General features: G+C 43.8%; 1 protein-coding gene across 1 annotated transcript; it reads right to left on the minus strand.

The window, feature by feature from the left end:
• Positions 1-380: 380 nt before the first annotated feature.
• Positions 381-853, minus strand: LOC130886175 (H/ACA ribonucleoprotein complex subunit 3-like). The gene has a single exon (XM_057788083.1). It carries the CDS (start codon positions 793-795, stop codon positions 601-603), a length of 195 nt encoding a protein of 64 aa, XP_057644066.1. The 5' UTR covers positions 796-853; the 3' UTR covers positions 381-600.
• Positions 854-21,327: the final 20,474 nt, after the last annotated feature.

The following is a 21,327-nucleotide window of genomic DNA, read 5'->3' on the forward strand; positions in this document are numbered from 1 at the left end:
CTGTGGGCTTCTATGCACATGTGTTATACATGAACTTATACAAGCACACACACACAAAAATAAGTAAGCATATAAATGTGAAAATAGAATATAAATAATATCTCTCTCTCTCTCTCTCTCTCTCTCTCTCTCTCTCTCTCTCTCTCTCTCTCTCTCTCTCTCTGCTTTTTTGAGACAGGGTTTCTCTGTGCAGCTTTAGTGCCTGTCCTGGAACTAGCTCTTGTATACCAGGCTGGCCTCGAACTCACTCACAGAGATCCACCTGCCTCTGCCTCCCGAACGCTGGTATTAAAGGCGTGCACCACCACTACCACCCGGCTTAAGTAACCAATTTCTTTTTTTTTTTTTTGGTTTTTTTTTTTGTTTTTTGTTTTTTTGAACTTTCAAGTCATTCTATCTTTAATAACCTAGCATTAATTCAAAGCATGAAAAACAAAAGTTAAGACTGTTCCTTTTACGGGAGATGCCCATTACGATACTCAGTCACGTGGTGAGATAGGATTCCAAACAGTGCGGGGAAGGCGTCCCTGCTCACGGATTGCTGCATTTGGTTACTGATAATCAGCCTGCGGGCAGGCAGCAGAGGAAATTAACGAACTCTCAGAGAACAGGACGCGGTTGCTGGGTCATGAGCACCTTGAAGCGTTTCTTGATGGTGATTCGGTGTCTTGAGTATTTGTCGTCAGGGGAAAAGCGAGCAGGATGGGCAGAGCAAGTCTGTTGTCCCATTGGATCAAATTTCTTTAACGTATAGACGCGATCTCCCTGTTCGTTGAGGTAATACCGGAGAAACATGACTGCACTTCAGCAGGAAGACGCCAACCTGTCTGCAATCAGTCGCCTTTGCCAGGAGTGCGGCCAAGTAACCAATTTCTTAACACATCTGTTATCTGCATTTTATCTAAGCAAAAACTTTTTAGCAGCATTTAAATTAAATATGCCAGATTGGTGGTACAGTTACCTTTTAAAGAGCGCATGGTGTTTTTAATTGCTTTGAGAAAGCAAACATGAGTGAGCAGATATGCTCTAGTAAGTTAATGAAGCTAGAACCTTGGGACCCGAGGAACAAATGGAGAGAAATGATCATATGGTTCTAAGTTAAACAGTGAATTCCCCACTGCTCACTTGGCAAATTGTAATCATTACTAGAGCCAAGTGCGCTAATAACATTAATAAATCCAACCCCCAAAATCGAATTTAATTGACTCGGAATAATTGCAAAAGAGTACCAGTCATACAGTAAAAGGGAAAGTGCTTATCATGAACTCTCTACCGGTATACTCTAGTGGAAATAAGACATAAAGAACTGAGTCCTCTTCAAAAGGGTATTTTAAGTTTGTAATTATACGTGTATATGTGTGTGCATGTGCATCTGAGTGCAGGTGCCTATGGAGGCCAGAGGAAGGCATCAGATCTCCAGGAGCTGGAATTACAGGTGGTGTGAGCTGCGTACCTCGGATACGGGGAGCTGAAGCCAGGTCCTCTGGGAGAGAATTGTGCGCTCAGCTTCCTAGTCATCTCTGCAACCCCCGCTTATCACTTCCTTCTAAGAAGACCCTGCAAGAGTAGCTCTATCAGCATAGTTCAAGGCGTTGAAGTCTCCCGAAGTCTTGGAGTCAAAAAGATAAAATTCAGTCCTCCGTATGTCTTTTCCTGAATAGCTACAGAGCTCCCCCTACTGAGCAAGGCTTGGACCTGCAGCACACGGACAGCCAGGGAATCTCAGGGGCAATATCAAGATCCTACATGGTCTGTGAGGACAAGGAAAAAAGTCACACAATCATCCTCACATGGGCCAAAGAGCTCGAGCACGTCACTCCTCTGAGGTAGGCTAGCTCCACCGAGCAGTACAGCTTTATGTTGTCATCTAACATAGTCCAGTGCGTGCGTGTGTGTGTGTGTGTGTGTGTGTGTGTGTGGCCAATGCTTCCTCTATTGCTCTTAATATTATTTTTTTTGAGACAAGCTTTCCCACTAAAGCTGGAGCTAGTCAGTTAAGCTAGGCTGTGCGTTCAGCAAGCCCTGGGGTTTGTCCTGTGCTCCCTGGTTAGCTCTGGAGTTATAGGTGTGCACACCTGGGTGCCAAGAACCTGAACTCAAGCCTTTGCCTTTGCATGGCAAGCACTTGACCGACCAAGCCATCTTGTCAATACCACTGTTACCCCTGTTTCTTTCTGAGATCACTTTTGAACTTTGGAGAGGAACCTCAGGGCCTCACAGGAGCTGCGTGGGTGCTGCAACCCTGAGATGCACTCCCTACCCCTTTCATGTTCCATTTCTGTATGGACCATTAGGAAGTCAGAGGAGTGCGGGGAAATTCTTGGACCTCTCTCTTCCTTCTGCAGACTTTGGCCCCTTGTCCAGATTTCTATACAGAGTCTATACAGATCGCCTAATGCCAAGCGGTTGATGACATCACCGCAGACAAGCTTGCCTTCTCTGCCCCAGACTGCTGCAACAGTTTCCAGATGTTTCCCTGGAGAAGAGACCACGAGCCTTTCACAGCATGAGCTGTCTCCCTGCTCTTCCAGAAGCAGCAGCCCAGGAACTCGGAAGCAATGTCTAATAGTGATTGCCTTCCGTGCGGTCCTTTGCAGCACGTGTCTCATCTTCGGATATGAAGTGGCTGTGAAGGGGACCTCCTCTGTGGAGGTCCTTGGGGAGATGTATGAAAGAGCAGCCTACAAACCCTTTGGATGACGCTTCCCTGGCAAACACTACTCCCTGTAGCTGATTATTCAACGATTCACAGGACTCCCTAAGGCTGTCTCATTAGTTTAAGAGCGTAAATACTGCCTTTTGTTATCTCGTCTACTGATTTTGCTCCCTTGGTTTGAATTCTGTTTTGCCAATTACATATTCTAGAATGAACTAACTGAGGAATCACCGGCTCAATACTTGCATGCCTCCCATCTGTCATCCAGAAGCAGCCATCTGCCTGAAGGGGACAAGGGGACAAGGAGCCAGACTGCTGGGCATCTACCATCAGGAAACTCTGAGAGACTATTTGCACCAAGACAGCTTTTTAGCCCTGGAATGAAAGCGGCTGCAACTAATTGGGTCACAACCAGTGCATCCCGCTCACTCTACAGCTGATCTATTCTTCATAAACTCTGGAAGCTTGAAAGAATACGGGATTGGGGAAGGAAATTGATGTTCGTGTAGCCCCAAGAATGGTACAGCCTTCCATCAAAAGTTTCAGGGAGGACATGCATGCCTCCGGAAGCACTGAGGACCAAGTAGGCATCCATTATCAAACTGACAATATCATGAGGTTTGGTGGGGAAGTGTATGCCAGAACACAACTGCTGGACTCAGACAAAGGCAACTCTGATGGCCTTAGAACATTAGCGACACCCAAGCTTCCTATTGGAAGGTCTTGAGCCGGATGTCTTTAGGTTCCCAGCAAAAAGAAGTAAAACGAACATACTTTATCTAAGCCACCCCTTTAGTCCTGTGCAACAGCTGCTTCCACGGGTGAGAGCCTTCCGAGTAGAATGGAAATCCAGCCTTCATAGTTGGGAGGCAACGGTGGAGACATGACAAGACAATCTCTCCAAAAATTACAAGAGAAGACAATGGTGGCTGTGGATAGCTTCCCTTTGCATGAATTTATTTAGCTCAAAATAAAAATATTCCGAGTTGGGAAATGGCTCACCAAAATACAAGTAATGAGTTGAAGTTTCTAACTTTTAAAGAATAGATCCAAAGAGGGACTGACTTTTGTCTATTTAGGTCTCACACTTCTAAGCCAGGAATACCCAGTGTTTTCGGGGTCAGTGGAAAGGTTGGGGTGAGATTCTCAGAGGATGGTGACGATGCCGGGCTGCAGAGCTGCCGGGGGGAACACTGAGACCTCTGGAAATGTTTGTATCCAGTGACACAGTAATTTAACTTTTGGGCCAAATTCTAAAAATATATTCTGAAATAGATGAAATATTAATGTGGAGATGTTCTCCACAGGCTTACTCATTATCAAAGAAGAAAAATTGGACTAATATCCACCATTAGGAATTACTAAGAATAAACAGTGTGTGGAGAATATCAAACATAGAAAACTGTGTGTGTACAAATACTCAGAGAAATAAAAGCAAGCGGTGAAATAATCTGGGCTATTGTGCAGCAAGCGAGGCAATCTGACCACAGAACTAATCCCTTCTTTGGAATGACTGACAAATAAAGAAGGTGGACACAACAGGGACCCTGCATTCCTGAGCTCGTAGCAGCTGAGGCCACCAGCACAAGACCTGTGTAAGATCTAACCCATAGGCATATTAGCATGAAGGGGAGGGGCACATGAAACTCCACCTCTTGCTGAGAAGCAGTTAACAGCTACTGGGGAGGGGTTGTTTTTCTTCAGTGTTGAGCCACTGACAATTTGCTTATAATGAAGTAAAAGAGCCCCACATCCATTCTCTATAAGCAACCCTCACTAATTCTGAGAGCCACATTGAAAAGAAGACATGAGGAAGTAGGGTGGCGAGAGGAGGAGAATTATGGGTAAAAATAATGAAGATAAATTATATTCATGTAGGAAATTATAAACATTTTTGTAAATAAATTTATTTTTAAAATAAAGGGGCTATAGAGATGGCTTAGTGGTCATGAGTGCATATTGCTTTTGCAGAGGATCCAAGTTTGGTTCTCAGCCTCCATGTTGGGTGGCTCACAATTGCAGTTCAGAGAATCTAAAATTCTCTTCTAGACTTCTAGGGCACCCAGACACCCACACTCATGAGCACACACCTATACACAGTCACAAACACATGCATGCAATTTAAAAAATAGATCTTAAAAAAGAAGAAGAAGAAGAAGAAGAAGAAGAAGAAGAAGAAGAAGAAGAAGAAGAAGAAGAAGAAGAAGAAGAAGGCAGTCATTTATAGAGGATTGCAAACTCCTTCTCCAAACCTGCAAAGGTTGCCGTGGTGATCTGGGTCAAGGTCACTTTTTAGCTGCAGTCTGATAAATATGGCCTCTCCTCTAGCCTGATGGGGATCTTAGAATTTCAACCCTTCTACCAGCTCAAAAATCTTGATTAGCTAAAAGGTTCATTTATAGCATTAAAATAATCCCCTTGGCTTAACTCACCACAGCCTCCCAACGTTCATCCCCGGAGAACTGCAGGCTTGAAGGCAGAAACTGAACCACGCACCTCCCTCTAAGCGGACTCACCAGCCAGTAGTTCTCTGAAGTATGGCTCCCCGAGAGAAGAGACTGAATAAATGTTGCCTTCTGAGGACTCAAGACTCTGGTAACTTTCTGTAATTATCCTTGATTGAGTAAAAATAAACACGGCCCTGATTGCCCACCCACATACAGGGTTATCAGCAATCTTTAGGAAAACTCTCCATGTCTTCCAGAGCTTTCTACAGTGGCTGAGTCAGAAGGTTTAGCTGAACTGATAGTACGTAATAGCATAGCTTTCCCCGTTGGCTTGTAGAAGTTCTCTGGGAGGATTTTATTAAGCATATTTTGGTGATGAGATGGAACCAGGAGAATGTCACAATTGTGTGACACACGTGAGTGCATGGGCACAAGTTCCATGTCATGAAATAGTGCTTCTGTAAGATGTTTATAGAGGCTGCCATGTTGTACCCTATATCAGATGGTGGCTTGTCACCTGTGGGAAGGAGAGTGTCCTTTGGGTAAACTGGATTCTTGAATGCAGAGTGGAGGGGATGGGAGAGAATGACAGGCAATCTATTTGGGCTCACATTGAGGATTCAGATTATTAGTTTTCATTATATGGATCTTGGCAATTCTGACCAAAACTTTAAATGTATTCTTTGCAAGGATGTATAAGATAAAATATGGTTAAAAAGCCAAGCCTAATGATGACAACTTCCCCTGCCCTCAAGATAATCCTTGAGAAATACCACAGTAAATAAAGTGATGATGGTGGCCTCAGTCAGCCTGTGTCCCTCAAAAAACAATTCTGGGGCTGGAGAGCTCAGCAGCAAAGAACAGTTGCTTCTCATCCAGAGAACCCCAGTTTAGTTCTCAGAACCCACATCTACTGACTCACAATCACCTATAACTGGAGCTCTTATGGTATCCTATGCCCTCTTCTGACCTCCATGGTCCTGTGTGTGTGTGTGTGTATGTGAATAATCACACAGAAACTATATTATTTAAAACACTGCTTGACCCATTAGTTCTAGCCTCTTATTGGCTAATACTTAGATATTAATTCAACTAATTTCTATTAATCTGTGTATCATCATGTGGCTACCAGGTAAAGTTTCATCCGGCTCTGGCAAGGTTACATGGCTTCTCCCTGAACCTGCCCTTCTTTCTCCTAGCATTTAGCCTTGCTTTTCCTGCCTACCTAAGTTGTGCCTTGCTGTAGGTCCAAAGCAGTTATTTATTAATCAATGGTACAGAGGGAAATCCCACATCTCTCTCTCTCACACACACACACACAAACATGTGTGTGTCTGTATGTTTGCATGTATGTGTGTATGTATGTATATAATATCTTCTTTTCTTTTTTTTGGTTTGTTGTTTTATTTTTTAAATTTATTTATTTTTTATTGAAAAAAATTTCGCCTCCTCCTATTTCCCTCCCCCTCCTCCCACTCCTCTCCCCCTCCCCCCACTCCAGTCCCCCTCCCTCTCCAGTCTGAAGAGCAGTCCAGATTCCCTGCCCTGTGGGAAGTCCAAGGTCCTCCCCCCTCCATCCAGGTCCAGGAAGGTGAGCATCCAAACAGGCTAGGTTCCCACAAAGCCAGTACGTGCAGTAGGATGGGGGGAGCTTGGGGAAATGGCATGGTTGGGATAAAGGAAGGGTGGATATGGGAGCAGGGATGTATATATCCTAATTAAGGGAGCCATCTTAGGGTTGGCAAGAGACTTGACTCTAGAGGGGCTCACAAGTGTCCAGGGAGATGTCCCCAGCTAGTTCCTTGGGCAACTGAGGAGAGGGAACCTGAAATGACCCTATCCTATAGCCATACTGATGAATATCTTGCATATCACCATAGAACCTTCATCTGGCGATGGATGGAGATAGAGACAGAGACCCACATTGGAGCACCGGACTGAGCTCCCAGGGTCCAAATGAGGAACAGAAGGAGGGAGAACATGAGCAAGGATGTCAGGACCGCGAGGGGTGCACCCACCCACTGTGACAGTGGGGCTGATCTATTGGGAGCTCACCAAGGCCAGCTGGACTGGGACTGAATAAGCATGGGATAAAACCAAACTTTCTGAACATGGCGGACAATGAGGGCTGATGAGAAGCCAAGGACAATGGCACTGGGTTTTGATCCTACTGAATATCTTCTTTTCTAAAGCAAGTTTTAAGACATTATTACTGAGTGTAACAATGGTGGGAGATAGGCCAATGGTTTTCTTTCCCTTCTTCCTTCTTGTTTTTTACCCCACTATCTATAGTGGCATTTCAATTGTATTAAATAAAGTTTACCTGAAGATCAAACAGTAAAATAATCCCACTGGTCAGCCTTACAGACCAGGCAGTACTACACACACCTTTAATCCCAGTAGCCACACTAGTTGCCATAGAAACTGAGCAGTACATGCCTTTAATCCCAGTGGTGCATGCTTTTATTCCCAGTCCTAGAGACAATTGTAAGACAGGAGGAAATAGTTCTCAGCTTAGTCTCATTCTGAGATTCCTGGAGGCAGGATCACCATTTCAGACTGAGGTCAAGGTAAGAGCCAGTGACTGGCTGCTTTCCTTTTCTGACCATCAGGTTGAACACCAATTTCTGTCTCTGAGCTTTTATTAATCACGCTTCAACCAACCATGAGATAACAAAGCAAGAAGCATCTTGCCAGATGTGAGTCATTGACCTTGGGCTTTTCCATCTCCAGAACTGTAAGAAAATCAGAGACCCAGTCTTGAGTGCTCTATCGCAGCAGCACACAACAGCCTCTGCGGACAGGAGTCCTGGCAGAAGATGGTGCTGAAGCTGTCAGCCCCATGGGAAGGATTTGCTTATTAAGGGAGTGAAAAGTTGGTCATTTAGAAGTAGTAATGGAGACTAGATGCTAACTTTATCTTACTTTCTATTTCAGGAAAAAGAGAAGTTTGGTTTACCATCTCTGTTTAATTCACTGATAAATCAACTTGCTGTGAGCATTAATAAAAGTATCACCAGAGAACATCTTAGTGTAAATATGATTGATCCATTTCCATCCTACCTGCATGTAAAAATAACTGTTCTTCCCACTGTAAACCTGCACTCTCTGCTGTCCTTAGCTCTTCCTGCATTCCGTTTTATTCCTAATGAACATATTATTTCTACACACAATGCAGTACGCTCTGGTGCTTTCATTTACACTGTAACACAGCACACAAGATCAAGATCAGCTAGCTCATAGACCCATTGATTACTTGTTTGTGGTTAGATGACTTAAAATCTGCGATCTTCAAAAATAAGCATCATCATCATCTGTAGTCAGGTCATTGGACAGGAAGATACCAGAAGCAATTCCTCCTACTTGACGGTAGCTTTCTACCCTCTGGTCCACTTCTCCCCGGGCGTCTTCTTCCTTTCTTTCCCCAGTTTCAGACAATCAGAAAACTTACACAACAGCCACAGCAATGAGACAGTACATTTCGCCAACTGAATCTCTTAAATCCATATGCTCCGTCACTTATAATGAAGCAGTAGCCTAAAAAAAAAAAATCCATCAAAACTGAACATCTTGTAAACTGAAAACGCATTTCACACACCTAATCTGCCAAACAGTGCAGCTTCGCCTACCCCATTTAAAATGTGCTCAGGGCACTTAGATTAACAACGAGCTTCGTGAAGCCTCCCTACCCAACGCCCACAGTCTAACGAAGTCTTAAATTGCATGCATTGTTCAACCATTGTTTACACTAAAAGTGGAAACCTGAATGACGGTCCAGGAACAGTCCCTTCACCGTGACGTCAGACCACTTAAAGGGAATGCTCCTACGAAGCCAAGGACCGTCTTTGCCTCAGATTCCTGCAGATGTCTCTGTTGTTATCTGAAGTGTTCCACTGCCATCTCTCTTTGATTTTATGACTATATTCTAATGATTCTCATCCTCGGGCTTTTCTTCCTCTGGTCTCCACAATGCAGACACGTGATGTCTATCTAATTCCAAAATTCTCTCAGGAAAGCGTCATCTCAACGCTGCTGGATGGCTGTGCTTCACCCTCACTCTGAAGTCTCACCGTTTTAGCATTCAGGGCTGTGAGATTTGATTGGAGACACGGCCTTTGGGCCTTGAATAGTCACATGGCCCTGTCATAGCACTGATCGCCTAATTATAGGCCATCATATCCTGATGCTCCAGCCTTCAGGCCTTTTCCTTTCCAGCATTCCTGTGCTCAAGTGACTTTCTCATTCTTCAGAGCCATCTAAATTACCTGGAGGTGTAAGATCATCAAGGAGAGATTTAAAAAGCAAGAAACAGTCCTTGTTTCTTTGGAAAAAATATAAATAAATAAATTACTTCTAAACCAGATATTAACTATCTGAGGGAAGGCTTTAGGGAATGAGAGAGTAATTCTTAGAACACAGAAATTGAAATAGAGAGAGTAAAGAAGAAAACAGAGAAATTCCAAACCTTACATGGATGTGGAAGCCATTGTGACTGAGGAATGGGAATAAGGGGTGGCCTTCCACCTTAGAGGAAATGGTAGTGGGGATAAAGGTTCAACACAATGGGACACAATAGGTCTGTAGAGTCTGTATGGGAACAGTCATTATCTATTGTGAACAGCACCAAGGACTCATGATCAGGCCCAACCAATGCCTGCAGATCATCTTTGACATGCTAAGGTATATCAATACTACCCCACCCCAAAACCAAGTCTTAGTCTGTCAAGATGGCTCAGTAGTAGATAAAGATGCTTGCTTTAAAGTCTGATAACCTGAGTTGATTCCCGGGTCCCACACAGTGGAAAGACAGAACCAGTTCCCACAAGTGTACACTGTGGCACATATATACTATGAAACATGAACACTGGCGCGCGCGCGCACACACACACACACACACACACACTTGCACCAAATAAATTAATGTAATAGAAATTGGAAAATAAAGTCTTGCCAGTCTTGTCAGCGTCTGTTATAATAGTTCAACTTTGCTCCTTTTTTTCCTAAAATACATATGAAGTCACTGCCCTTCTTCCGTGTTCACTCCTTGTCAAAAGCTTATGACACTCAGCAGGTCTTCTTCCACCAAAGGATGATGGGGCCTGAGCCCCAGAGATGAGATGGTAGCAGGCAAGGGACAGTCCCAGCACTAAGATTAGTCTATAACTAGGCAGTGATAAAAACATTCTTGCTACACATTGCACAGTACATAGTATGGTGACTTCCTGATCTTCCCTAACCAACAAAACTATGTATTTATAAAGGTAAATACTATATTGGTCTTCACCAAAATTATACCCAAATCCTAGTTCAGCCCCTGATAAATTATGAGTATTAGTAAGAATGTGTTCATTAGACCAATGACTTAACAAAGATTGAGTAGTTTAAAGACCGTGATCTCAATGGTTCCTTAACAAAATTGAGGAAACTTGCTAGTCTGTTTTCCATTGCTATGACAAATGCATGAGCAAGATCGTTTTAAAAGAGCCTATTGGAGGTCGCTGCTCACATTCAAGGTGGGTCCCCGCCTCCTTAGTTAATCCTCTAGGAACATCCATATGGATGCGCCCCATGGTATCTCTTGTTGTCTCTTAAACATCGCTTGATCTGATCAAGTTGGCAAGATTAGGAGCTAAACTAATCCTATTTTAAAAGTCGCTTTAGAGCTTCTTATTCTGATGTTAAGACGTCCCACCTTGAGGGCCTGTTTACAGCTTCTTGATTCATCAGCGGCAGAAAAAAATAAAATGCCTCTGTGTAGTGTAAGCTACTGTGCCGGTGTCTAGAGTGCCAGCCTGAACACGGACGGGCCCCCTGGAGCAGACGCCATTTCTATCATGAGCAAAAAAAGTCTGTTTTAAAGAAAAGCACGTTATACATTTTTGCTTTTGCTCCTTTTAAGGTCTATTGTTTAGTAACGCGCATGGGTTTCATTACACATTTGAGATGCGAACTTCTGAGACGTCAGGTTTTTCAAGTCTGTTTACTTCTTCTGTAAGCTGACTTTTAATCTTATTGGTTATTTTTTCTGTTTTCTCTTAGTTTTAGTATGATGTATGCTTACTTTAAATATATATTGCTTTCATTTGCCTGTGCTTTCAGTATTGTATACAAAAAAAAAGGTTGCTAAGAACAATGTCGAAGAACAACACCAAAGAATTTTTCCTGTGTGAAATGGGGATTTATGATTTCTTGTCTCATATTTAAGTCAACAATTTATTTCAAACTAAATTTTGTTTATCGTGTAAGAAAATGGCCACATTTCATTCCTTTGCATGTGGTGAACTGTTTTTCCTAAAGCATTTTAGTCAAGAGAGCTTCCTTAAAGCCTGTGTGGTGAACGGAAGACCAGCTGACTTCATGGACAGTAACCTACTTCTGAGTTCTCAGTCTTGTTTGACAGTTCAATGTGTCTTTTCTAAGTCAGTATGACTCTGTTTTCGTTACTAAAATCAGGAAATGTGATGCCTACGCTTTTTTTTTTCAGTTGCTTTGACTATTTAGCTCTTGCATAGTTCTATACAAATTCGTATGAAGGATAAAACTCAGCCAGTTATCTCAATGGTCCTAGAAAAAGAATTTGGTCAAACTCAGTATCCTTTCATGGTTAAAAAAAAAAAATCAACAAATTAGCAAATAAGGAAGTTTACCTCAGCATAATAAGTAAAATGCATGATGGAACTGAACTGCTGTTGTATTCAATAAAAAAAAAAAAAGGTGTATTTTTTTTTCTGTAAAGTCAAGAACAGAACTATGGTATCCATTCATCTCTTCTACTCAATATAATACCAGGGTCCTAGCCAGAGAGATACAACAAGAAATAAAATTGAAGATTGTATTTTATTACATGCACACACACAAACACATTCTAAAACTCCACAAAACTCCAAACCTGTTATAATTAATAAATGAGTTCAGAAAAGTTATTGAATGCAAAATGAATGTACAAAATCACACATGTTCTATACACTAACAAATAACCTTCAAAAAGAAAGAAAGAAAACAATCACATTCACATTTAGCATTAAGAAGAACAAAGTACTCGGGAATAACGCAAACCAGTGAGGTTCTCCTAGCCTGCTTTCTGTTGCTGTGTTCCACACCATGGCCAAAAGCAGTTAGGTACAACAGGGTTTATTTCATCTTCCAGTGCCAGCCCACTATCCACCACTGAGGAAATCAGAGCAGAAGATCAAGCAGGACCCAGGAGCATAGACTATGGAGGAACACGACACTGCGTATGGACTTACTGGGTTCTTGAGCCTGAGAGCAGTTAGAGAGGGCCAACATCTTGTCTCTATTGGAGAGGCCAAGAACTGAGCAGTCTAAGAGGCCGAGTACAATAGTCCCAGTGTGATGCTAAACCCTGGTCCCAGGCGGCCAGGGAAGTTGGGAATGCTGGTTCTGATGTTGGCAAAGGCACTTGCAGCAGTCACAGCAGGAGTTAAATAGGGGACCTGAGCGAGGCCATGGAGTGAAAGGTAAATTGTCTTCCTTCTGCCATGCCCTTTCTTGTCTGGGCTGCTACCAGATGGTGCCACCCACGTTTGAGGTGACCGTCCCACATCGGTTAAGGCAATTAGGACAGCTCCTCAGTTGAGATTCCCTACTTCTGGCAAGCTGACATTAAAATCAACCACCACAGAGGTAAATACCTAGACACCAAAAACTACAAGACACGGATGAAAGGAATTGAAGCAGACATGAAGAAAAGGAAAGATGCACTATATTCATGGATTTAAAGGATTTGTACTATTAAAAGTTCGTACTAGGGCTGTGGAGATGACTGAGAGGGTAAAAGCACTTGCTAGAAAAGTCTGACAAGAGTTATAATCCCACCCAAGGGGTTACAAGGAGCAGGGCAAAGATAGGAGACTCTCAGAAGCCCTGGGACCAGGTAACCTGGTTGATGCAGCCTTCAGGAGACCCTGTGTCAAACAAGGAGGAGCAGTGAGGGCCAGCAGCTGAAGGTTGCGCTCTGACCTCCACCTACAAACAGTGACATGCATATTCTTGCACACATACACACATATTCTCTCTTGCACACACAGACACACATGATTTTCGCACTACTCATTTCACAGAGTCAATATCACGCCTGCCTAAATTTAAGTGTTATTTTTCACAGAAATGGAAATAAATCCTCCAACTTTGGTGGGCCTTTCCACATTTCTAGCATTGTGAGGTGACACCTACGTGTTGCTTTAGGACTAGACAATGAGTGTGGTCCTGTAACCTTGATCAGCTGCAGTGGGTCCATCAGCTTATATCTCAGAACTTCTCAGAGTGGCAGTGATGAGGACCTCCGAGGGCATGCCTAACTGGGCCGGACAGGAATGCTATAAACAGATCCGGTGAGGCTACACAAGTTAATGTACTTGTTTATGCGTGATTATCTCATGAATATTTATAAGCATATGCTTGGCTATTATAACATTTTATATATATACATATATATATACACACACACATACACACACATAGGGACACACACACCCCTCACACAAATATACACATAAACATCCTGAGAGGTGTGAACAGGAAAGTGTGATACAGGAGTGTCTAACCCATTTTAAAATGACACACTCTTTATGCGTCTTTCCCACAAATCGTACTTGGTCTTTTTTTGAAAAACATGAAGTGTTCTTGTAGTTTGTTTTTCAGGGGGTGTGGGAGAGCATCGAGCTCTTGGCAGGTGACTGGTAATTAGACTAGGCTGAATGCAATGATGTAAAGACAGACCAGGACTTTCACGGTGGGGCAACTGTTGACTATTAGCTTTCTCTAAGACCACAAAAAATCCTGTTCACTTTGTGGATTCTGGTACTACTTAATCATCACTAGGGTCAAAGCCAAGGGTATAAAGAAATGTGTAGGTTCTGGTGCAGCTTCCAAACCGAAATCCCACTCCAATTACTGCCGCACATTGCGCCCCCGTGTCTGCACTCTGTGCACTGGCACCCAGTTACCAAGCTTCGGGCAAGGGGCTGGAGGTTAAAATACACAAACACACACAGACAGAGAGACAATGCCAAGGGTCATCCTTGAATTCCCCAAGAATGCCCCCTTTATTGTGTTCAGGGGCAGATTATATAGAGATAGCCACGCCCCAGCCAAACCCACCAGAAACCACTCTCCTGCCATCAGGAACTCCTGAAGGTCTCGTGCTCAGAGCAGCTGTAGGCACTCAGATCAGGGGAAAACAAGTTGTTTACAAGAAATTCAGGATCTGGGGTCTCACTGCTCCCAAAAATTACAATACTTTTTTTTTCTTTTTTTTTTAGTTTTTCAAGATAGGGCTTCCCTGTGTAACAAGTCCTAGCTGTCCTGGAACTAGCTCTTGTAGACCAGGCTGGCCTTGAACTCACAGTGATTCACCTGTCTCTGCCTCCCTGAGTGCTGGGATTAAAGGCATGCACCACCACCACCCGGCCCCATTACAATACTTAAAGAGGTGTCTACACTGAGACTCTCTGGTCAAATTGATGCCCCTCATTCCCATCAGGTCGACTGAAGATCAGTGGCATTACTTTGTTCTATGAAGATATTTAGTGTTTGTATTCATTATTTTGTGTTGCTCTGGCCAGGCTGTGTGATAGAAACAACATAGGAAGGGAAGACTAAGTCCACAGTATGGTTTCAAAGAGATTTCAGGCCATCATAGTGGGGAAGGCCAGGCAGAATTTGGAGTGGCAGTGATCGGTGGTGAAGGTTCTTCATATTATGGTAGACCAGAAAGCAGAAAGTACGGATAGAACTCTATTGAGATAACCTCCAAAGGCCCTCCACTAAAGACTGATCTCCACTACTCAGGTCCTATGCTCCAAGACAGTAGTGATCCACCTGTGGGTCATGACTCCCTTGGGGGTCTAGGGACCCTTTCACCTGGGTTGCATATCAGACAGATATCCTGCAAAACAAACATTAACATTATAATTCATATCAGTAGCAAAACTACAGTGAAGATGTGGCAGCGAAATAATTTTATGGTTGGGGTCACCCCCAACATGAGGAACTGTGTTCAAGGGTCTCAGCATTAGGAAGGTTGAGAACCACTGTTCTAAAGGGTCCAGAGCTTCTCAAATGGTGCTGCGAGCTAAGAACTAAATGCTGAAACATGAACGTTCAAACTGTGAGAGACTCCATTTGCTCTTAAAACGCCAACACGCACAGGCAAGATCGAGGGCCAGCCAGTCATTGCCAACCACCACAGCTGCTTCTTAATGTTAATTCAGTTTCTCCTTTAGGACAGCAGGAGGTGTGGAGGGGGAGGGATGCACACAAGAGGGAAGGAAAATGCTAGAATTTTCTTCACACTGGCCAGAGTCACCATCCAAGAGGTCTGCACGCAGATTACGGCATTACCAAACTTAACTCTAAGCAAAACTTCAGAATAATTCTAGACACATTGGGGGCATTGGCTCACTTTGATCTGTGCAAAAGAAAGGTCCGTTTATTGGCTGCCAGTGAAAGCCCAAATGTGCAAGTGTAGAAAGTGAGAGATGGAGGGAAAGCTAAAAGAGTGGGGACTGAGTCAGGGCTCCAGGGACTCACTACAACTACACTGCCTTTAAGTCTCCCTCAAAGCCTTTCTCATACACCGTCCTCTTCCTCTGCTGACCTTTGACCTTCCGTCTTGGATGCCCTGCCTTCCCTGGTCAGGACCTCTTGTCTGCATTCTGAAGGACTTCAAACTCAATTCTACTTCCTTCTTTCTATGGCCGAGCTAGAATTGGTTTCACTCAAAACGCTTTGCCGAGGGAATGGAGAGACTCAATTGAATTTCCACAGGGCTTGACAGGGCGTCGCCAACAGCAGACAGTGAGCCTTGAAGTCCTCTAAAAAAAACTTTTTGCTGTGCTCCAAAAGAAACAGCAGTTCCATGTTGGAGCTGAAGTGAAGGAAACCAAGCCAGAGCTCTGCGGCCACAAAGGACTCAAGGTGAGGGTTGCCCAGGTAACGAGCTTCCCGCTGCCTTCCCAGGGCTCAGTCTGTGGCTGGTGGCCACATCGCATGAGCCACATTTTTATGAAAGCTGCAAGGCCTATCCAACAGTCACAGATGCACTTTAGGTCATGCAACTGGTGCTCTTCACACGAAATAAACCAGCATGGACTAAAAGGGTCAGGGAAATAACATGTTCTACAGCTAAGAGCTTCCAGTTTGGCATTGTAGTATAAAATAGAGTTCTTGGGGCTGAGAGGTGACTTGTGGTTAATAACAATTATAGCTCTTCCTGAGGACCCAGGTTCAATTCCCAGCACCTGTCAGAAGTTTGCAACTTCCAGTAACTCCAGCTCCAAGAGATCCAATACCTCATCTTCTTCTGGCCCTCTCAAGTTACACACACACACACACACAAATAATAAAATAAATAAATCATATGTATATATTTATTAATGTTACTGTCAGTATAAGGAGTGGGAGATATGGCTTGGTGGTCAAAATGTTCACTGTGCAAATACAAGGACTTGAGTTCGATCCCCAGACCCCCTGCAAAAGACGTGGTCTGTAATCCCAGAACTGTGAAAGCAGAGTCACGGGGCTCCCTGGGACTCAATGGCTAGCCAGTCTAGCTTACTCATCAAGTTCGAGGGCAACAAGAAATGACGCTTGAGATTGTCTTCCAACTTCTACATACACATGTATAGCCACCCATGTACAGAAACACACACACACACACTTAACAAAGCCTAAAAACTTATGGCTTGAAAATGAACTATGAAATAGGGCAGGAAGCCAGGTCAGTTGTTATGTTTAAAGTATTTTCTGCTTCTCCCAGATGACGATGAGCTAATGTAAGAAGGAACCCGGGCTGTGGTGTGGCTGCATATGAATGAGTGAAGGATTACAGCTTTCCTCCTAGAGATCTTCCACCTAGAACCCCGCTTAAGAAACAGAATTTAAAAACATAAAGATAGCACACTTTAAAAAGACTTTTCTGAAAGCAGTGGTTGGTTCACAGCAACGTTGGGAATTTATGGAGATTTCCCATATGGCCCCTTCTCCCACATACGCACAGCCTTCCCTATTGATAACTTCCTCATCAGAGAGAAAACAGACCTCTCACGCTCCATCCTTGACCCTGGGACTTTTACTAGATGCAGTGTCTCCTGTGAGTTTGCACAAACGTGTGAAGGCGTGGTGCAGAGTCGCTGCGATTGTGTCAAAGTTCTCCCACCTTTAGGGTCAGAGGCTTGCCTCCCTGTTGCAACAAGACACTTGGCAAAAAGTCACTAACAGGAGAAAGATCTGGCTTGCCTCACGGTTTGAGGAAGCCTCAGTTACAGGACCCTGGGGCAGCTGGTCACACTGTGTCCACCATCTGGAAGCCAGAAGGGTAAATGCAGGTGGTCAATCCACTCTCTCCTTTTTACTTGGTCTGTGATCCCAGCCCACAGTGGGGCTGTCTGAAGCTAGGGTGTGTCTTCTCACCTCAGTTAGCCCAACTGGAAAATCCCTTGCAAACAAGCCCAGAAGCTGTCTCTTTGGTGACTCTAGATCCCGTCGAGCTGTCAGTCAGTGTTCACCGTCGCATCACCCTACAGCCTTCCCTGCTCGGCCTGTCCACTGTCCCCTTCCCTAAACTCCTGTAAATCAATGATCTCTTTAGCGTTCATATTTTCCCCTTCCTGGAATGCCACGGAATTGGAGTGCCACGGTTTGCAATCTTTTCAAATCAGCTTCTTCCCCATATGAATGAGCAGCTGGATGTCAGCAGAGTCTTTTGGGGCCTTGACGTCTCTCTCTTTTTTTTTTTTTTTTTTTTTTTTGTAGCGCTGAACAACATTCTAGACTTGACAGAATAGGGTTTGTTCATTCTCCTAACAAAGGGCACCTCAATTTCATCAAGTTTGGGCCCATCCTGGGTCAATCTGCTATACATCTCTATTTGAGTTATTGGTGTGGGTGTGAGATTTCAACCCCCTTCAGTGGGTGACAGGTAATTGCTGCACTGTATGATGGGGGATGCATTTGGTTTGATGAGAAACCAATCAACTGCCCTCTGAAGCACCTGTACCATTTAGTGTCACCTCCAGCCATGCAGAAGAGCTCTTGAGTTCTGTATCTTTGCCAGCATTTATTGTTGTCAGTGTTCTGGATTTTAGCCATTCCAATTGGTGTGTGTAGTTGTATCTCCCTGTCATTTTGTTTCCCTAATGACATATGATGTAGAACTTATATACGTATTCTCTCTCTCTCTTTCTGTCTCTCTCATGTGTGTGTTGGGTGTGGGGGTGAGTGTCAATCAGAGAACAATTTGTGAGAGTTGGTTCTTTCCTTCCACTAGGTGAGTCCCGGTCATTGAACTCAGATCATGCTCAGATGAGGAGTTTGTTAAGGTCTTTGGCTTGTTTTCAATTAGAGTCTTCATTTTCTTATTTTGAGTTTAAGTGTTCTCTATACGTTTTGGGCCATAGTCCTTCTCAATATGCCCCTTGTAAATCTCCCCCCCCCCTTGTGTTGTCTTTCAGTTCTCTTCACAGAATCTTTCGTGGAGCAGAACTCTCAGTTCTGATGATGCGCGGCTCATCAACAACTTTGCCTTAGGTTGCCCTTTTGATGATGTAGATGTTATCACTAAGCCCACAATTATCTGAATTTTCTTCTATTTTACCTTCTAGTTTCTTAGTTCAGTGCTTCATGTTTAGGCCTGTGGCCCATTCTCATTAATATTTATAGAGGACACAGAACAGATCTCAAACCACATTTTGTGTGATAATGTCTGGCTGTTGAGCACCCACTCCTAAAAGTTCCTCCCCCAGTATATGATCTTTGCTCCTTTTCAAAGATCATTAGCTTTCATTCTGTAGTTCTATTTATGGAATGTATGCTCAGTTATATTGATCTGTTTGTTTGCCAATACCATACTGTATTGACTACTGTAACCTTTTTGTAAATCTTCAAATTGATACTACCAAGCATCTAGTTATCCCGTGTGTGTGTGTGTGTGTGTGTGTGTGAGAGAGAGAGAGAGAGAGAGAGAGAGAGAGAGAGAGAGAGAGGGAGGGAGGGAGGGAGGGAGGGAGGGAGGGAGAGAGAGAGAGAGAGAGAGAGAGAGAGAGAGAGAGAGAGAGAGCGCATGCTTGCAGAGGAAGATACCAGGTATTTTCCACAATTGCTCTCCGTCTTATTCTTTGAGGCAAGGTCTCCCCCTGAACCCAGAACTTGCTGTTTTTAGCTAAGCTGGCTGTCCAGCAAGCTCCTAGGATACACATGTCCTAACCCTTACCATATTACCAGACTTTTTACGCAGTTGCCATGGATTTGAACTAAGACCCTCTTGCTTTCATGACAAGTACTCTCACCCACTCATGTACGTCTCAGCACTGCCGCCCCCATTACCCAACTTTGTTTTCATTTTTAAATACTATACTGGCTATCCCGAGTTTGCTGCTTTACCGCACAAACATTAGGAGTGGTTTATCTGAATTGACTCTACTGATCAAGTTGGAAAGAGCTGACTTGTTTTTCAGGACTGACATGTTAATAATATCGAGTCTCCCACAAGCATGGGTTGCTCGGCTTGCTTGATTTTGTTCATCAGAGCTCTGCAGCTTCCTTCTTGAAAATAGTGCATAGGTTCTGTTAGGTTTACATCTAAGTGGTTCATTGTCTAGGGAGCAGATGGAAATTATCCTCTGATTTTTATTTTGAATTCAACTCATCTGCTATTGGAAAGAAGGTAGGGAAGTGGTGGAACCTCATGTGGTACCTCTGTATCCTGTAACTTTACTGGGGTCTTACATGAGACTTTTTTTTGCACTTCTCACATAGATAATCGTCATCTGTGAAAATGAACAGTTTTATTTCTTTACTCCAAATTGTGGTGCCATTTGTTTCTCCTTCTTATTTCATTGCAATTCCAACCCTTCTAGTAGGATGCTGAGGAGTGCGGGGGAGCATTCTACCTTCCTGTTGGCTTTGGTGGGGAATTATGTTTCTTCATAGTTGTATATGATGTTCTCTTTGTTCATGTTCTTCATTGGGGTTAAAATCAGAAGTGTTCCCATTTATTTCCCAGTCTCTGTGTGGCGGCACCTTTGGTCACACATTCCTGCTAGTGTGACTCAGGAGCCGCTGAAGTCGCATTAGCATGAATGAACACTCCTTCGTGACTGCACCTGAGGAGGAAATTAGCTCCAAAGGCCACTGACATGCTACGCCGTCATCTAAAAGGGGCGTGGGGGTTGGATGCATGTGTCTATTAGGGGAAACGTAGATGACGGTTAATGATCTGGAAGGAAAACCGAATCCTACCCACTTGTAAATTCACAAATGCACGGGGAGTGGAAAGCCCAAGTCTGCCTCCTGAAGGGATTGCACAAATGAGTCACACGATGAGATCTGGCTGGGTGCCTGGAAGCTGCTGAGGTCACTAAACTCATGACTCAGAAAATAAGTTGGGGGGTGGGGCAGGTGCTCTTCCGATTGCCTCCAGGAGTCTCACAGAGACTCATCACGGACCCCTGCGTGCCACTTCCTAGTTCTTCTTGCTCTGTCTAGAGGTGCCTCAGCAGTTAATGGGAGTGATCTGCTCCAATTCCTGCTATTTTCGGCTCCTTAGCTTTTCTTAGCTATGGATTTCTTCTGTCTAAATCCGCCTGACTGAATTGGAAGCTGCCCAGAATCTTCTTCTTTAGAAATCACATTTGTGCATCAAGGGTATATATTTGTCGTTCCCCACCCACGCTCCAGCCACTTTCTGAGAAGTGCGGGGCCAGTCACGTGACAGCCATCAGTGATTTGCACCCTTTTTTTTTAAAAAAAAAAAAAAAAATCTGTCTAAAAACATAATCTGCATTACAAATTGCACTGATTCCTGTATGGAGTAAGTCATCATTCAATAAAAAGCACAAATGTGTGCCTGTCACATTCCGCATAATAAACTGCAAGTAAATACATCTTTTCTTCGTCCAAATCAGTCAGGGAGCGATGTCTTTATTTTCTCGGTTACACACCAAGTTTGCAATCAGCTTTAGTCTTGATTCGCTCAGGCCAAGTTTGCACAGTCTACGAGCACTGGGTAGCGTGCTTTTTCCCACAGCATTTTGACACCTGAGAGCAGGAACATGCTCCCATCTCTCCACGTCTCTCGTCCGTCATCATCACCACAGCCTTACCACCATTGCACTCCTGGACTTCTAGGAAATATTTGACACGGTGTCTATATATCATCGCTGGCTTGAATTATCAATTTGACATAGCCTAGGGTCAGCAGAACGG

Source organism: Chionomys nivalis, chromosome 13, assembly GCF_950005125.1.
Source record: "Chionomys nivalis chromosome 13, mChiNiv1.1, whole genome shotgun sequence".
NCBI classification, from domain to species: domain Eukaryota; kingdom Metazoa; phylum Chordata; class Mammalia; order Rodentia; family Cricetidae; genus Chionomys; species Chionomys nivalis.

Coding starts and splice junctions, on each gene's coding strand:
- LOC130886175 (XM_057788083.1), bottom strand. CDS start 795: ATGTTTCTCCGGTATTACCTCAACGAACAGGGAGATCGCGTCTATACG.